The following is a 17,596-nucleotide window of genomic DNA, read 5'->3' on the forward strand; positions in this document are numbered from 1 at the left end:
AAGAAAAATAAGATCATCTTCAGTTAAGGAAGAACCTAGAATATGAAAGAATTGGCTTATGCATTATGTAAATGAAAGCGCATTTAAAAGCTGTTTCATCACACACAACTTCTTTACTTTGTAAAACCTCTCATTAAAGATAGAGTTCTGCCTCTTACATGCAAAACTGGTAATCAAATCAGGTAAAGTAAGTTCTGACTGCCAAAATACATGTAGAGGAAAAAAAACAATAATCCAGCTAGGTGGCGGCAGCTCACGCCTTTAAGTCCCATCACTTGGGAGGCAGAAGCAGACAGATCTCTTGAGTTTCAAGGCCAGCCTGGTCTACAGAGCTAGTTCCAGGATAGCTAGGACTATTACATAGGGAAACCCTGTCTGGAGAAACAAACAAATATAAAAACAACAGTTCTTGAATGATGTCATTTCCCCTCCAGCCCAATGTGCTGAGAGAGAGAGACTGTGTGTGTGTGAGTGAATGAGTGAGTGAGATGGGGAAGGGACCTTAAGACAGGATCTCACTATGTAACCCTGGCTAGCTTCAAACTCCTCTACCTCCCAAGTGCTGGGACTAAAGGAGAGTGCAACCATACCCAGCCGCAGCCTCTGATTTTGAACAAGGTCTGTTATGTCCACCATCAGAGTACTGGGATTAAAGGCATGGGCCACCACATGTGCAAAGCCTTTCTTCCACCTTTGCCCATGCAGCTTGGATTGGCCTCAAACTCACTAGTGACCAAAACTGACCTTGACTCCTGGTCTTTCTGCCTGAGGGCTGAACTCAGTTTTGTTAGTGCTAGGCCATAACCCCAGCCCAACAAACCTTTGTTCTTAAAGCACTGTGTAGATTAATAATAGTAAGTTCCCTTTTTAAAGGGGGTATTTTAAGTCAGTGTTTTCATTCCTCTTTAATTTGGGATTTAAACCCAATGCACCTTACACTGAGCTGTAACCCTAAGCCTCTTATCTCAGTGCTGTTCTCCTCCTAGGGACAGAGCTAAGCACTTCACCAGGAACATCTTTAAACAAGTCCTATGAAAATTTTACCGACACATTTCTTCTAATAACCCTCTATGGTTTGCTTCCATTTTCCCTTCACCCTTCCCTGTGCTATAGATAGCCTGGTAATTTTGCTTGTAGTCAAGAGTGAAAAACAATTCCAAGTTACAGTAAATTCACTGGCCCTGCTACAGTCTGGCCTCTGCTGAAGGAAGAAAAGATGGGACATGAAGGACTATGGGTGCAAAGGTCAGGCACTACCAGAAGAGGCCCAGCTTGTGTTTCAGATACAGGCTCTCGGACTTGTGTCCCGCAGATGAATCTTCAAGGCTTGGAGAAACAGAAAGGCTACTTCACAAACACCACAGAGTTTGGATTTCTGGAGGCCACCCAGGCCAAGAATACATCCCTAAGAGAAAGAAAGATAACACAAACTTGTTATAGCATAGATATATTCCTTAACTATCTTTATCTTTTCAACAAAAAAGCATACCCAAATAATTCCCTCCATCTCCAAAATATATCATCATCTTAGTAAACACAGGAACAAAGAGCCTAAAAGTCAGAAGTAGTGATCCATCTCATAGAAGTCTAGAGATAGGACACATACACCCTTTTTCATGGATATAGGGCATTCCCTGGAATTACTACTGTAGGTAAGTAGTAAAACTACTCTCCTCACACTTAGCATTTACTGTGCTATTTTCCCCTTACCTATCCTTCACCAATTTCTTTGGCACTGGTAACTCATGCCAGGCAAGCTATCTTCAATTGAGCTACATGCCATACCCAAGAGACTGAACAAGGCTTTTTTCTAGTAGCATCTCCAATTGGATATCCATCTGCCCATCTACACATATCAAGCTGCTCTACCTGAGGTAGTGCGCCCCAACAGATGGCGTCACTCCTGCTTTAGCTGTAAGAACTGTTTGGCTCACCTGCAGTGTTTCACCACACACTCATTGCTGCAGTATTCGTTGTCCCAATCCTTACTGATAACAGGAGGGTTCTCACAACCAGACCTCACACATCGAGGCTGAGGTGACAGTGTCACAGGGGATCCACTCACTAACTCAACATCCATCTGAGAAGGAGACTCCACCTTAGAACCGGGAGCAAACAAGGATGGATTAGAGGGTGGCCTACCTGGTCAAAACATCTTACATACCAGTAGAGAAACAGGTATCATACCCCTCACATAAGGAGTTTGGGAAAAAGGTAAGTTCTTGGTCTTCTCCTTTATAACCAAGCTTTTTTTAGAGTTCTGCTAAGCAGAATGACATGTAGATTCTAAGAATTTTATTTTAAAATAACTTGTTATGAGTTAAACCTGGCATACAGAGGAAGGAGAATCAGATTCAGGACTCTTTGGTTACATAGTGAGTCTATGTATTCTGGTCTACAAACAAAAAACAACTGGCAGAACTGAATTTTTTATTTTTTCCCCCGAAGAAGCAATACAGGCTTACCTCAGGAACTACATCTGTGATCATTTCACAGATTGTCTCAGGAGAGGTTGCCTCCGCTGTGTGGGCCTCGGGGCTGCAGTTCACAGGCTGCTCAGGGCTGCTTTCCACAGCTGGAGGGATCAGGGCAGTCTGCATTTTCAGAGTGGGTGGAGGCACAACCTTACTCTGCAAAGGTGGTGGCTGCTGTTGTAAATTTATCCTAACTTTCTGAGGTGGAGGTTGTTGCATGGCCTGAAGTGGAGGAGGTTGCTGCAGAATGGTGACTTGCTGTTGAGTTGGGGGCTGAGGCATCTGTTGCAATGGAGGTGGCTGTAGTCGAGGTGGAGGCAGTTGCATAGAAGCAGCAGCAGCAGCTGCTGCCTGCAACACTGACCGAGTGACAATCTGGGCCTGTTGGCTGGGCTGAATAGTAGCTGTACTTGTCTGGCCTAATTGGAGCCCACGGGAGGTAACCACTGTAGCTGGGATAACAGTAACCATTCCTCCTTGAGACATGGTAATAGAAGAGGGCAACATTTGTTTGGTAATAATCAATTTGGTAATATTGGGCTGACCTCCAGCCCCTGAGGATGCCTGGTTTGCCACATAGGATGAAAGTGTGGAATTGACTACAATGCAAGGGGACAAAGCAGGTGACTCCGTTGAGGCTGGTGCTGGAGACGCTGGGTCAGCAGTAGTCACAGGAGGTGGTGAAGGAGTCTGTGACTGTGGGACGGGATCTAATTCCACTGTTTCCACAGTAGCCTAAAAGGCCAAGACAGAAAGGCAACAAGTAACTTACTCTCCACTACGGCACACATCCATTTTCATTACATTTCAAGAAAAGATAATAGAAAAATAAAGACCTTCAGTAAACACTGGAAATAATGGACAAACTCAAAAAAGACTATTTAGCAAGGCTTATGATACAAAATACTGGGGAAGCTCTCAGTCAATTTTAACATATTGTAATAATAGGTTCCACAGGGTTTTTTTATTTTATGTGTATGTGTGTTTACCTGTACATATGTGAACCATATGCATGTTTTGGGAGGTCAGAAAAGGACACGGGATCTTCAGGAACTAGAGTTAGAGATGGTCCTAAGCCACCATGTGAGTGCTGGGACTCAGATCCTTTGTAAGTACAGCCAGGGCCCTTCCACACATACGTGTGTGTGTGTGTGTGTGTGTGAGAGAGAGAGAGAGAGAGAGAGAGAGAGAGAGAGAGAGAGAGAGAGAGAGAGAGAGAGAGAGAGAGAGAGAGAGAGAGAGAGAGAGAGAGAGAGAGAGAGAGAGATTTACCTATAATAATTTTTAAAAAATGAATTGGTTTAGTTGGGCATTGGTGGCTCATGCCTTTAAACTAAGCACTTGGGAGGTAGAGGCAGGTGGATCTCTGTGAGTTTGAGGCCAGATTGGTATACAGAGTGAGTTCCAGGACAGCCTCCAAAGCTACAGAGAAACCAGGTCTCAAAAAAACAAAAAGAAAGAAAGAAAAAAAAAAGAAATTGGTTTAAGACATCCACTTATTGTCACCTTACCTGACACTCTTGGTTGTCTTTATAAGCAGCAAGTGCCTTGAGATACTCTTTCTTGGCAGCTTCAGTTTTCCGCTTATACACCTATGAGAAAGAAAGACACTGTTTGAAATGACCATATTCCTAGGAGAAACTGACAGTCTATTATTGTCCATCAGGAACTCAGTCCAACCAGGGACCACTCCGTTCAGTGAAAACACTTGCGTAAGCAATGACAACCTTTATGGCAAATGACTCTACTGTCTTACTAGAATACCTATACTTCTTAAGTCAACAGCAATCCATGTTCATTGCTGTATCAAAAATAAAACCACCACCAAATTGTAGGATGAGTAGTCTACATCGTCCAATGCTGCCCACTTCACAACCTCTCCCCTAGGAATGTGCTAGGCTGTCAGACTCCTTCCCGCTTGTGCGCCCTTCTCCCACAAAAGCTGAAGGCTATTTCCTCTTCTACTAAATCTAGGCTCTCTCTCTGTGACTTGTTTCATCATTACAGTGTACCACACTACTTACAACATGAGACGCCAACTAACAGATGTGGCAACAGCCAGCTCCTGCCACCATATCCTCTCATTTTGTTACAACAGGAAGAAATCCAGGCAAGAACAGCAGAGACACCAAACCATCCCAAAAGGGTGAGGGTGAGAATTAGAGTAGCAACAGACAGCTAGCCTCTGAAATTCGTGACTCTGGTGCAGGATGCGTATACCAATATTACCAGCTGATTGTTTAAATTCAGCTTTCAAGTTTACATCTCATAAGAAGACTGTTAATGAAAGTGTAACTGAAACTTTGAGGGACAGTTTTTTTTTTTTTTTTTTTTTTTGGTTTTTCGAGGCAGGGTTTCTCTGTATTGTTTTGGAGGCTTTCCTGGAACTCACTTTGTAGACCAGGATGGCCTCGAACTCACAGAGATCCGCCTGCCTCTGCCTCCCGAGTGCTGGGATTAAAGGCGTGCGCCACCAACGCCCGGCTTGAGGGACAGTTTTAACATGCAACTTACCAAGACATAGCTTAACTTTACAAATAGGAAAAAATACCAGGCTTTAGAAAGTTAACCTAAAAACTAAACAGTTGAAGACACAAGGGATTAATTAGGCACTATTATTAGATGTTACATGGAAAGTTGAAATAAGGAAACTAGACTATCCCAACCTTATCATTTAGAAGGTTTATGACCTTAACTGGGCAGTGAACCTGAGTCCCATCTTTAGTGTTGTGTTGTCTTTTGAGACAGGGTTTCTCTGTGTAACAGCCCTGGCTGTCCTGGAACTCACTCTGTAAACCAGGCTGTCTCTGCCTCCCCAGTGTTGGGATTAAAGACATGAGCCATCACACCTGCAGAGTCTATCTTTAGTAAAGAGAGTATGATGGTTATTTTACAGTTTAGGAAAGATGCAGTGCTTTTATAAGTTGCTGTCAGTTATTTATTTTGTGTGTGCATGTGGAGAGTAGAGGACAGCTTGTAGAAGTTAGTTCTTCCCATCCACCATGAGGGAGCTGGGGCTCAAGCCCAATGAGCCATCTTGCAGTTCCACTTATAGTCTGTTAATGGATTTTTCTGGGCTGGAGATTTAGCTCAGTAGGAGAGCATGGATGGATAAGTAGGAGAACTGAGTCAAGCATAAAAACTTGGGTTTGCTACCTAGTGCCACAAAAATAACTAAATTAAAATCATTTTGGGGGGGGCATCACCATCCCTGACTTCAAGCTCTACTATAGAGCTATAGTAATAAAAACAGCTTGGTATTGGCATAAAAACAGGTGGATCAATGTAATCGAATCAAAGACCCTGATTCTGGGAAATGTAGTGAAGGGAGTCATCGCCATGTGATTGCTGGGAAGAGGGGACGCAAGTCTGCGTTCTTGGTTAGATAAGACCTTATAAAAATATGTATTAGTAATTATGGGCCAATAATTAAGTCAGAGCTAGCCAATGAAAAACAATAGCAAGTGGCCAACAGATTCATAATTAATATAGCCTCCTGTGTGTTCATTTGGGACTGACGCAGCTCTGGAACCAGGCTGGCGAGAAGACTACACGTTACACTCCGCCATTGCTGGTGGGAATGCAAACTTGTACAGTCACTGTGGAAATCAGTATGGCGATTTCTCAGAAAATTAGGGATCAACCTACCTCAAGACCCTGCAATACCACTGTTGGGTATATATCCAAAGGAGGCACATTCACACCACAAGGACATTTGCTCAGCTATGTTCATAGCAACATTATTTGTAACAGCCAGATCTTGGAAACAATCTAGATGTCCCTCAACTGAAGAATGGATAAAGAAAATGTGGTATATTTACACAATGGAGTACTACTCAGTGGAAACAATAACATCCTAAAATTTGCTGGCAAATGGACAGAACTAGAAAAAAACATTCTAAGTGAGGTAATCCAAAATCAGAAAAAAACAAATACAGTATGTGCTCACTCATAAGTGGATACCAGACATAAAGCAAAAGATACCCAGTCTACAATCCATAACCCCAGAGAAGTATGAACCCTCTTCCATAAACACAGGAAGCAGATGCAGAAATCCACAACTAACCAATGGGACAAGCTCCTGGAGTACAATCCAAGTGAGGGAGGAGCGATAATATGAATAAAGGAGTCAAGACCATGATCAGGAAACCCACAGAATCTGCTGACCCCAGCCAGTGAGAGACCACTGACTCAAGTCTGACAAATGGGAACCTGCAAAAACCAAACTAGACTCCCTTAACATAGGTGACAGTAAGGCCACTAGCAGTGGCTCCAAGATAATGCACAAACTGACTAAGTGGAGCCCATTCTACATGGAGAGATACCTTGTTCAGCCTACACACAAGGATGTCAGGGTGGAGAGGTGCCTTGTTCCTGCCTCAAAAAGATGATGGAACAGACTCAGCAGCCTTCCTAGGGGAGGCCTTACTCTCTCCATGGAGCAGATGGGAGCATGTGGGGAGTAGGGAGGAGCAGAAGAGAAAGGGGGAACTGGGATTGGAATGTAAAAAATAAGAAAAATTGCAGTAAAAAATGATTTTTTCTGTAACTTATAAAGATGTGTGATCGCCATTAACAAAGAGCTGACAGGTAAAGACCCATAGAAGCACGAATAAGAATGGCCCCCATGGGTTCATGTATTTGAATACTTGGTCATTAGTAGTGGTACTGTCTGAGAAGGATTAAGAGGTATGGCCTTCTTGGAAGGTGTGTGTCACTGGGTTGGCTTTGAGGTTTCAAAAGTTCAAGCCAGGTCCAGTGTTGCTCTCTTCCTGCAGATCTGGATGTAGAATTCTCCGCTACTTCTCCAGCAATGTCTACCTGTTTGCTGCCATGCTCGCCATCATGATGATGATACGGAACTAACCCTATGAAACTGCAAGCAAGCTCCAATTAAACGCTTTCCTCTACAAGAGTTCTGTGGTCATGGTGTCTCTTCACAGCAACAGAACACTAAGACTCTGTCCAGTTAAACCTTACAGTGTCTCTACCACTATTCACCTGTTTTTGCTCTTCTCCAAGACTGTCCCACATGGAAGCCACAATCTTCGAAACCTCACCAAAGGTAGCATTAGGGTTCTGGCCCTTGATGGCAGCCTGAGTATCACGAAAGAATAATGCATAGGCAGAGACTGGCTTCTGAGGTTCATTAGGGTCTTTCTTTTTTCTCTTCTTGGGAGCCTTTTGCTTTTTCCCTGTTTCCACTACCACTGTCTTCTGACTGGGAAGTTGCTGTTAAGAGAGAAAAAACGAGAGAATTAAGAAAAGGGTTTTAACAGGAACAAAACTAGGCTGGAGAGATGGCTCAGCACATAAGGAGGGAAAGTAGCCACAGCCATAGCCATAGCATTTAAGCTAAAAATCAGAAGCAATATATGAAAGCCACATGTGAGGCTCACTAAGAACAGTGATTGAGACGAGGTAGGAACCCACACCCAGAACCAAGTAAAGATGATTAGGCTTTTATGACACGCGTTTTACCCTGGAATAACAGTAGAATTAATTTTGGCAGGGAATGCCTCACCCTCCGGAAGTCTTCGACACCATCCTCATGAAGTGAATTGGTAGGTGAAGGAGTAGTCGAAAGACGATCCTCAGGTGACTGGGCAGGTGGCAAGATGGTGCTACCTCCTAAACTCAAACCAAGCTGAGAACTCAGTTCTGACTGATCAATAGTGGTCAACTGGCTATGTCCCATTAAGCCAGATGTCATGTCTGTCATTGGTACATCAATTGTAACAGGTGGGTTGGCACTATACTGAGTTCCTATAGAATGGTCCAGGTCCTGAGAGAAGCAGAAATTTTAAAATTATCATTTTATATTTCTATGTTTTGCTTTTCAAAATATAAAAGAGTCAACTTAGATTTTGCTAAATGACCAGACAACCATTTCCTACCAAGTACCCAAAGTGCAAACTTTCTTTAACAGTATTTTAGGTACATTTGACCACATCTGACATAAAAATGTGACTAACACCAAACATTAAAATACCAACTCCCCCTCCTTAGAAATCCCTGGCTTATGTAGACCATCATCATTTAAATCCTATAGAACATCAGATAATCTGTCTACATAAAAAAACACATTAGGAGACCAGAATGGTGGCACCATTTCAACACTCACGAGACAAGAGGAAGGAGATAAAAATCTCTGTGAGTTAAGGCCAGCATGATCTACATGTGAGTTCTATGTCAGTCAGGACTTCATGTGAGACCCTGTCTCAGAAAAGGACAAATAATCCACTTAGTATAATCTGTGGGTAGTGACAACATACAAGCAAACCCACTAGTATCTTCTACAATAATAGTGTTTAAAGTTGTAATGCGTACAGAGACGCTGCAGTGGAGACAGACGCCTGTCACCAGACACATGAGGTGGAGATGCAATATCAATGGTGTGCTGCAAATGCTGAACCCTTACAACAGCCGAGTCTATAATTAGGGCTTTATTTGGGTCAGCCCATTTTTTAATAAATCACTCAATGTGCCATTTACACATTTGAATTCCAGAATATGAAGGCTATTACAAAAAAAACGAGACCCTTTTAAGCCGGGTGATAGTGGTTCACGCCTTTAGTCCCAGAACTTGGGAGGCAGAGGCAGGAAGATCTCTGTGAGTTCGAGGTCAGTCTGGTCTACAAAGCTACACAGAGAAACTGTCTTGAAAAACCAAAAAACAAACAAAAACCCACTATGAATCACTTTCATTTCAAAATACCCAAGTTAACACTAGATATTTTACAAGAAAATCTCATTCATACAGGTAAAATGAGTTTTTGTTGTTGAGTCTTTAGCTTCTATAAGAATAAGAAATCAAGCACTATCCAAGTTTAGCAGGGAATAGAGATTAACTTTTGTCCTTCTAAACCCATTCCTATGAGTCTGGGTGAGTCTGTTACTGTGTCCTCCTTACCATAGTCAAGCCCCCACTCAGGAGGCCCCCACCCTGCTCCATCAAGCCGTGGGTCATGCCCACAGGCATGTCCAATGTCTGAACTCCATACTGAGCTGCAAAGCTGCCGTCCTGTGAAGAGGAGGGGTCTGCCAGGTCATCAAAGTGGCCAACCACATCTGAGACAGCCAGAGAGGGATCGGAATCCAAGGAGATAGGTGGGATTTCAAATTCCTCATCACCCAAGCTTGGAGTATGGAATGTCTGTGTGGAAAAAGGGAAAAAGAATTGGTAGGAAGAGGAGAAACTGTCCCTAAGACAGGCCATTGCTGAGCACAACAGTGTCAGTGTGCTTCTGTTTAGCTCTATCTCACTTTGTAACAGACTCCACAGAACACAGTTTATAAGTAAAACATCTTTTTAGCCTTTAAATCTTTGGTCACATGACACATCTGAGACTCCAACATCAATCATAATGTTCAATTATTTTCTCTTTTCAACCTTTACTATTTTTTTCTTTTTTGGTTTTGAGACAGGGTTTCTCTGTGTTGCTTTGGAGGTTGTCCTGGAACTCACTTTGTAGACCAGGCTGGCCTCCAACTCACAGAGATCTGCCTGCCTCTGCCTCCTGAGTGTTGGGATTAAAGGGTTTCTCTGTATTGTTTTAGAGGCTGGCCTTGAACTCACAGAGATCCGCCTGCCTCAGTCTCCCAAGTACGAGTATTCAGTTTAAAGGCGTGCGCCACCAACGCCTGGCCAACCTTTACTGCCTTTGTCTTAAATTATTTCTAAGGAATAGAGTCTTTCCATACAAGTAAGGAAACAGCCTATGGTGCTTAACATCCCACTTGACAGATACTAATAGACACTATTTATTTCACAATGTTATACTTGAATTTTCAGATCACAGAATTTAACTGTTGACCAGCCAGCCAATCACACTTTATTGTTTAAGGTTCCTCTGGATCAAATCCTATATGATACTGCCATAGAAAACTTACCTACCTCTAAAATATCTGTACTTAGCCAGGTGGTAGTGGCGATGGCACCCGTCTTTAATCCCAGCACTCGGGAGGCAGAGGCAGACAGATCTCTGTGAGTTCGAGGCCAGCCTGGTCTACAAAGCAAGTTCCAGGACAGGCTCCAAAGCTACATAGAGAAACTCTGTCTCAAATAATAAAAATTTAAAAAAAATACTGCACTTATGAGTTTTTTAAGACATCTTAAGTGGGCATGGTAGCACACACCTTTAATCCCAGCACTCAGAAGGCAGAGATAGGAGGGTCTCTGTAAATTCAAGGCCAGCCTGGTCTACAAAGCAAGTTCCAGGACAGCTAGGGCTACAGAGAAACCTTGTCTCTAAAAACAAAAACAACCCTCATTGTTTTAGAAATTTCAATGTTAACAAGATTCTCTTCTGTATAGGATTTGAAGGATTTGGGGTCCAATAATATCAAGAGAAAGGATAACAGCTACCAAGTTCGAAGCCAACCTAGCTTATATAGCAATACCTTGCCTAAAAAATAAAAGTCAACACAAGGATAAAAAGATTAGTGCACATGGCTCAGTTGACCCCTCTTAAGTCTGACTAACAATAATTAGTCTTCCAGTTTATTGTATTTTTTTCTCCCCCCTTTTCTTTCTTTCCTTCTTACCTTTCAAGACCTGGCAAGTCTCCTGACTGCTGTAATTAAAAGTGTGTACCACCACACCCAGCTTCACTCCTTCTATTGGGACTATGGGGTCACTAGTCACAGAACAGCATGCCTAACTTAAGATGTATTTGACAGTTTCCTTGTGGCACTAAAAAACTAAAACAGAAGCATTTGTAGCAATGAAGTATTATAAGTAATAAGTGAGAGGCTTTGTAGAAAGAGCTGTGCTCATCTCAGCTCATGACCTTAAGCAGGTTTTCCTTATCTATAAAAACAGAGACTGGATTCTGGCAAAGTGGTACACACCTGTAATCTCAGTGTGTAAGAGACTGAGCCACGGATAGTTACCATAACTGTCAGGTCAGGCTGGGTTATATAGTTAGTACCAGGCCATAAATCCAGTGAAAGACCCTATTTCAAGAAAACAAAAACAGGCTGTGTGTGGCCACATGGACCCTTCATCCTAGCACTCCAGAGCAGAGGAAATACAGTCTAAAGTGTTCCCAAGCTCTGGGCTTTTTGTGTGGGAAAGATCACTTTGGGGGCTATGTTTGCCCACTGGACAAATGAAGGTGCATGCTAGCGAGCCTAACTAACAACTTGAGTTCAATCCCTGGGCCCCAAAGGCAGAGGAAGAGAGCCCACTTCCTGCCTCTAACCCTTTTGGGAGAGCATGTGCGTGCATACGCCTGCAAGTACATGAGAGAGAGAGGAGGGAGGGAAAGGAAGAGAGAGAGAGAACTCACATAGTAAATGTGATGCAATCAAGATGAAAATAAAGGATGCTTAGGTGCTGAGTGGCGGAGGGCAGGAGAGGTGACTCAGCAGTTTGGGCATTTGCTGCTCCTGGGGCTCCGTTTTCAGCACCCACTCTGGTGGCTCCCAACCACCTTTAACACAGCTCCAGGGGCTCAAATGCCTTCTGTCCTCTGCATGCGCACACACATGAACTCAAATGACCTCGAGAAACAAACCAAACACGAAAACTACCATTTCCCGCCGCTTCTCATCCTCGCTCCATTTTCTATCATCTTTCATTTGCCCCGAGGCCTGAGCCCAGAGCCTACCACATACTAACCAAAAACTCTAAACTGATCCATATATCAACCATCCATGTTAAAAAAAAAAGTTTACTGGAGACAGAGAGATGGCTCAGAGGTTAAGAACACTGGCTGCTCTTCCAGAGGACCTAGGTTCTACTCCCAGCACCCACATGGTGGCTCCCAACTTTGTTTAGCTCCAGTCGCAGGGGATCTCATACCCTCTTCTGACCTCCAAGGACACCAAGTGTGTTGTGCACCGACATCCACGCAGGCACAACACCCACACATATAAACATTTCAATCAGGAAAATGTTCTTGTGTATTCATTTTAAAGAAATTGACCTTAACACCTAATTTATCCTATAATGTAGTTATTATGAACCCTTAAAGTCATGTTTAAAGCCAGAGACAGGCGGATCTCTGTGAGTTTGAGGACAGCCTGGTCTACAGAGCGAGTTCCAGGACAGTCCCCAAAGCTACGCAGAAATCCTGTCCTAAAAAAAATTTTTTTAAAAACAAACAACAGAATACAGGGCTGGAGCTGCCTCAGCAGTTGAGAGCACGGATTGCTCTTCCAGAGAACCTAGCAATTCCCAGGACACACACAGCTCACAGCTGTCTGTAACTCCAGCTCCAGGAGACCCTCACAGACATACATGCAGGCAAAACATCAATGCACATGAAACAATTAAAAAACAACAACAAAACACAGTATGCTGGGTGTGACAGTACACACTTCCAATCCCAGCACTTAGAAGAGTGGTCCTCAACCTTTCTAATGCTGTAACCCTTCAATACAGTTCCTCATGTAGTAGTGACCCCAACCATAAAATTGTTTTCTTTTTTCTTTTTTTTTTCTAAATATTTTATTTATTTATTGTGTATACAGCCTTCTGCCTGCATGCCAGCAGAGGGCACCAGATCTCATTCAAGGTGGTCATGAGCCACCATGTGGTTGCCGGGAATTGAACTCAGGACCTCTGGAAGAACAGTCAGTGCTCTTAACCGCTGAGCCATCTCTCCAGCCCCATAAAATTGTTTTCATTGCTACTCTGTAACTGTAATTTTGCTGTAAAAGGGTTGTTCAACCTCCAAAGGGGCCAAGACCCACAGGTTAAGAACCACTGAACTGGGAGGTAGAGACAGAAGGATTAGGAAAGTTAGCATCACCTTCAGCTACATGGGGAATTGGAGGCCAGCCTTGGCTTTATGAGACCCTATCTCATAAAAGCCAAACAATGAAACTGAAAAGAAAAATCTGATATAATAGAAAAAAATTTCAGACAGGACCCCATTATGTAGACTAGCTGGCCTGGAGAGCAGAAAACTGTCCCTGGGCCTCCTGAGTGCTGGGATTGAAGGGGGTGGTCAAATACAAAGCACCATGTAGGCCAACTCAACGGAGAGAAACAGAAGACTAAATTTTCACAGCACATACGCTTCCAATCTGAACCAGTGCAATACTACTACTCCTTTCTCTCTGACACTCATTCTTTTTTTTTTTTTTAAAGATTTATTTATTTGTTTAACATACAGTATTCTGCCTGCATGTATATCTGCAGGCCGAAGAGGGCACTAGGTCTCATTATAGATGGTTGTGAGCCACCATGTGGTTGCTGGGAATTGAACTCAGGATCTTTGGAAGAGCAGTCAGTGCTCTTAACCTCTGAGCCATCTCTCCAGCCCGACACTCATTCTTTTAAATGGAAATTCTTCATATACTTGGGGCAATTTGGATGGACTCTTTGTGAATTGACTGTTAAAGGTTCTGTTCATTTTTGGGGCTGGAAAGATGGCTCAGTGGTTAAGGGCACTGACTGCTCTTCCAGAGGACCTAGGTTCAATTCCCAGCACCCACATGGCAGCTCACAGCTGTAACTTCTGTTACATAAAGGCAAAACACCAATGCACATAAAATAAATTATATAAAAAAACAAACTTCTGTTCATTTTCAAGCTATACTAGCGCTTTGTAATTTCATACATGTAGTTACAATGATGTCTTTTCTGGGGAGGGGGGTTCTAAGACAAGAGTTTTTCTGTGTAACAGTTCTGGCTGTCCTGGAACTAACTCACTTTGAACATCGGGCTGGCCTTGAACACACAGAGAGCTGCTGCCTCTGCCTCAAAACGTGTTGGAGTTAAAGGCTTGTGCCATTACACCTTTTAAAACTTATTTTATATGTATGAGTATGTATCAGCACCACATGCCGTGTCTAGTGCTCACAGAGAAAGAAAAGGGAATCAGATCCCCTGGAACTGAAGTTATAGATGGCTGTGAACCACCATGTGCAGGCCGGAAATTAAACCTGGGTCCTCTGCAAGAACAACAAAGGATTTACATTTCTAAGCAATCTTTCACTTAAAAAAAAAAAGCAATACTTATTTTTACTTAAATGAATGAATGTTTTGCCTGCATGTATGCCTGTGTTCTATGTGTGCGCAGTGCCTAAGGAAGTCAGTAGAGGGAGTGGAAACTAGTTGTAGGCCTTCTGTCCTATCGTATGGGTGCTAGGACCTGAATCCAGGTCCTCTGTAACACCTGATCTGTCTCTCGCCCCTAGAATGATGCCTTTTGATATAAAGAGTTCCTAACTTGAACACAACCGAATTTTTCAATTATTTTATGGTTGGTATTCTACATGAGCAGCTATTGTTCTTTTTGAAAAAAAAAAAAAGAAAAAACAACTTGAAAAACTATCATTCTTCAAAAAAGAATTGCTTTAAAAAAAAGTACCCTTTTTTTAAGTTATCCACAAGGCTCAAAATAAGACCAAAGACAACAACACTCATACACCCATTAACATAAAGATTAAAAGCCAGGCATGGTGGTGTACAGACACTTTTAATGACAGCATTCAGGAAGAAGAGGCAGATAAAAAGCCAGCCTGGTCACATCAAGTTTGCCTCCAGTCAGGACTACATATAGTGAAACCAAACCATCCCCCCAAAACAAAAACAAAAAAACATAAAACCATACACGTTAAAAATTCACCACCACCAAAAGGGGTAGAAATAAAGTGTAAAAGTTGTAAATTAACAGGCCAAAGACAGTGTTGGTCTACACCTTTAATCCCAGCACTTTCGAGGCAGAGGCAGGCAGATCTAAGAGTCTGAGGCCAGCCTGGTCTACAGAGTGAGTTCCAGGACAGGCAGAGCTACAGAGAAACCCTGTCTCAAAACAAAACAAAAGTTGTAAATAATCAATAACAGTAACTAGACATAAAAGAAGCTACTGAAATTAGGCTTATAATTTAGTTGTGTGTCCGTCCCCTCCTCTCACTAAAAATGAAGGGCCGATGCAAGCCTGGAAATTTCCTTCCTTTTTCTGTCAGTGCTGGAGACCTAGGGTCTGGAACGCAGCAGGTACGAGCCCCACTACCTAGCCATAGTTCTCTGGATATAAAAGGTGCCATCTCTCATGCAACTGCCTTTTGACTATTCAACTTCATAAAAGGGGCTGGTGGGATGAATCTGAAAGCTGTGTTTACTTTTTTTTTTTTTTTGAGACAGAGTCTATGTAGCTCTAGCAGTCCTAGAGCTCACTATGTAGATCAGGCTGGCCTGAAACTCAAAAGAGATACACCTGCCTTTGCCTCCCAAAAGTGCTGGGATTAAAGGAGTCCAAACACTACATCCAGCCTTGTATTTACTTTTAAAATGCATTTTCCCATGAATAAGGACAATGTGAGATTTCGGGTACTTCAAACAATAAAATTAAACCATCGAGACCTCACTTAAAGGAACAAGTGCAAGACTGAGTTTCTTTCCACTTCTGCCACTCATTAGAGTCACACTTTCCCTTGCTTAGGAGAATGTTCAATCACTGTAAATTAGAAAATAAACTAGTAGCTTGCTAGATGACAGATGCCTTTAATCCCAGCACTTGGGAGGCAGAGATGGGCAGATCTCCAACTGCAAGGCCACCATCAATCTATCTCTTAACCATGAAAACATTAGGATTTATTATAGGGCAAGCCCACAAAACAGTAATTAATAACTTTTGGTACTAGAAAGAAAGAAATGCAAATGATTCACATTGCTTTGGGGGAGGGCATATAATCCTCAAAGAAAGTTCAAGGTTCAAGTTCTCAAAAAAGAGGAAATCTCTAAACTACACCTTTTATTTTGCCTAAATAAGTGTTATGCTTATAGTAGGAAAATTTGCCAACCTTCCTAATGCTGCGACCCTTTCAATACAGTTCCTCATGTTGAGGTGACCCCTAATTATAAAATTATATTGTTGCTACTTCACAACAGCAATTTTGCAACTGTTATGAATCATAATGCAAATATCTGCTTTGCAACCCCTGTGAAAGGGTCACTCGACTCCCAAGGGTTCGTGAGCCACCGGTTGAGAATCGCTGTCTTACAGTCTCCAACAACCATTATTTCTACTTCACACCATCTTTAAAAAGCAAAACAAGCCAGTGTCATATCTCTGCGAGTTCTAGGCCAGTCTTGTCTACAGAGCGAGTGCCAGGCTGGCCTCCAAAGCTACACAGAGCAACCCTGGCCCGAAAAACGAAACAAAAGAGTCAAAACAGAACAAACCTTATTATTATAGTTATTCGACAACTGTGATCCAAAAGTGAAGTAATCTGCTAAGTTTGTAATCACTGGCAAACAGGTATACTCTACCCTTTCTATAATATATTCTCCGGCAGAAACCACGTTGGTGAGAAAGTAACCACTTTTATCAGGAATTCCAAATTAAAAAAAAAAAATCACCACAGAGTTCAAGACTTAACACCTGTCCGAAGTTAACCCCTGCTACATAAACTACTTTCTTATCAGGTTTTCTTTACTGAAAACAAATTTCTTCCTTGCCATCTCCCAAGATTGTCGCCACAACTTCACCCGAACCAAGGCAGACAATCCCGCTCGCTCCCCGCACTCAGAGCCCGACTCCTTCCTTAAACAGGCGGTCTCTTCGACATCCTGGCTTCCGGATGACAGCCGCTTCCCGTTGGTCCCCGCACCCCGCCCGCGACAGTCCGCAGAGGCTCTCGAAGCCACGGCCGCTGGGCTCCCCAGCTCCCGTCCGCCCCCGCGCTCTCCCCCGCCGTCCGGCCCCAACCGCTCGCTGCCTAGGCCCTCCCCGCGCCCCAGCGTCGGCCGCTTCTGCTCACCTCGGCCCCTGACAGGAAGGGATGCGAGGGCCCAGTGATGGTCAGGTAATTGTCATTCCCTCCGGGAAACTGTAAACCGAAACGAAAAAGAAAGAAAGAGAAATCTAAGTGAGCCAAGCAGGGGCGCGCGGGCACCCCGGGCCTCCCAGCGCTCCCGGGCGCCCCTCGCTCCCCGCTGCCCGCTTCTGCTTCCATCTAGCCGGCCGCGCTGCTCGTCACCCCGCCGAGGGAGCCGGCGCCCTACCTCCATCTTCCCAGCACCACGACCAGGGACTCAGCGTCCCCGCGTCCGCATCGCTCCCACCGGCCCCGCTGGGTTCCGAGAGCGTCACTTCCTCGAGCAGGAGCGTCGCTCTCCGCTGATTGGACGGGGTCCTGGCCGCTCCAGTCGCGGAGTCGAG

At 43.5% G+C, this 17,596-nt stretch overlaps 1 protein-coding gene across 1 annotated transcript; it reads right to left on the reverse strand.

The window, feature by feature from the left end:
- Positions 1-93: 93 nt before the first annotated feature.
- On the reverse strand, positions 94-17,581 carry Tox4 (TOX high mobility group box family member 4). Its single transcript, XM_021223556.2, has 9 exons — positions 17,440-17,581; positions 17,196-17,264; positions 9,388-9,630; positions 7,999-8,259; positions 7,476-7,706; positions 3,986-4,066; positions 2,466-3,209; positions 1,935-2,098; positions 94-1,405 (listed from the first exon to the last, which is right to left on the reverse strand). The coding sequence occupies exons 1-9, from the start codon at positions 17,443-17,445 to the stop codon at positions 1,345-1,347; spliced, it is 1,860 nt and encodes a 619-aa protein (XP_021079215.1). The 5' UTR covers positions 17,446-17,581; the 3' UTR covers positions 94-1,344.
- Between the last annotated feature and the right edge of the window lie 15 nt (positions 17,582-17,596).

This window comes from Mesocricetus auratus, unplaced genomic scaffold, assembly GCF_017639785.1.
Source record: "Mesocricetus auratus isolate SY011 unplaced genomic scaffold, BCM_Maur_2.0 Super-Scaffold_100066, whole genome shotgun sequence".
In the NCBI taxonomy this organism is placed as follows: Eukaryota; Metazoa; Chordata; class Mammalia; order Rodentia; family Cricetidae; genus Mesocricetus; species Mesocricetus auratus.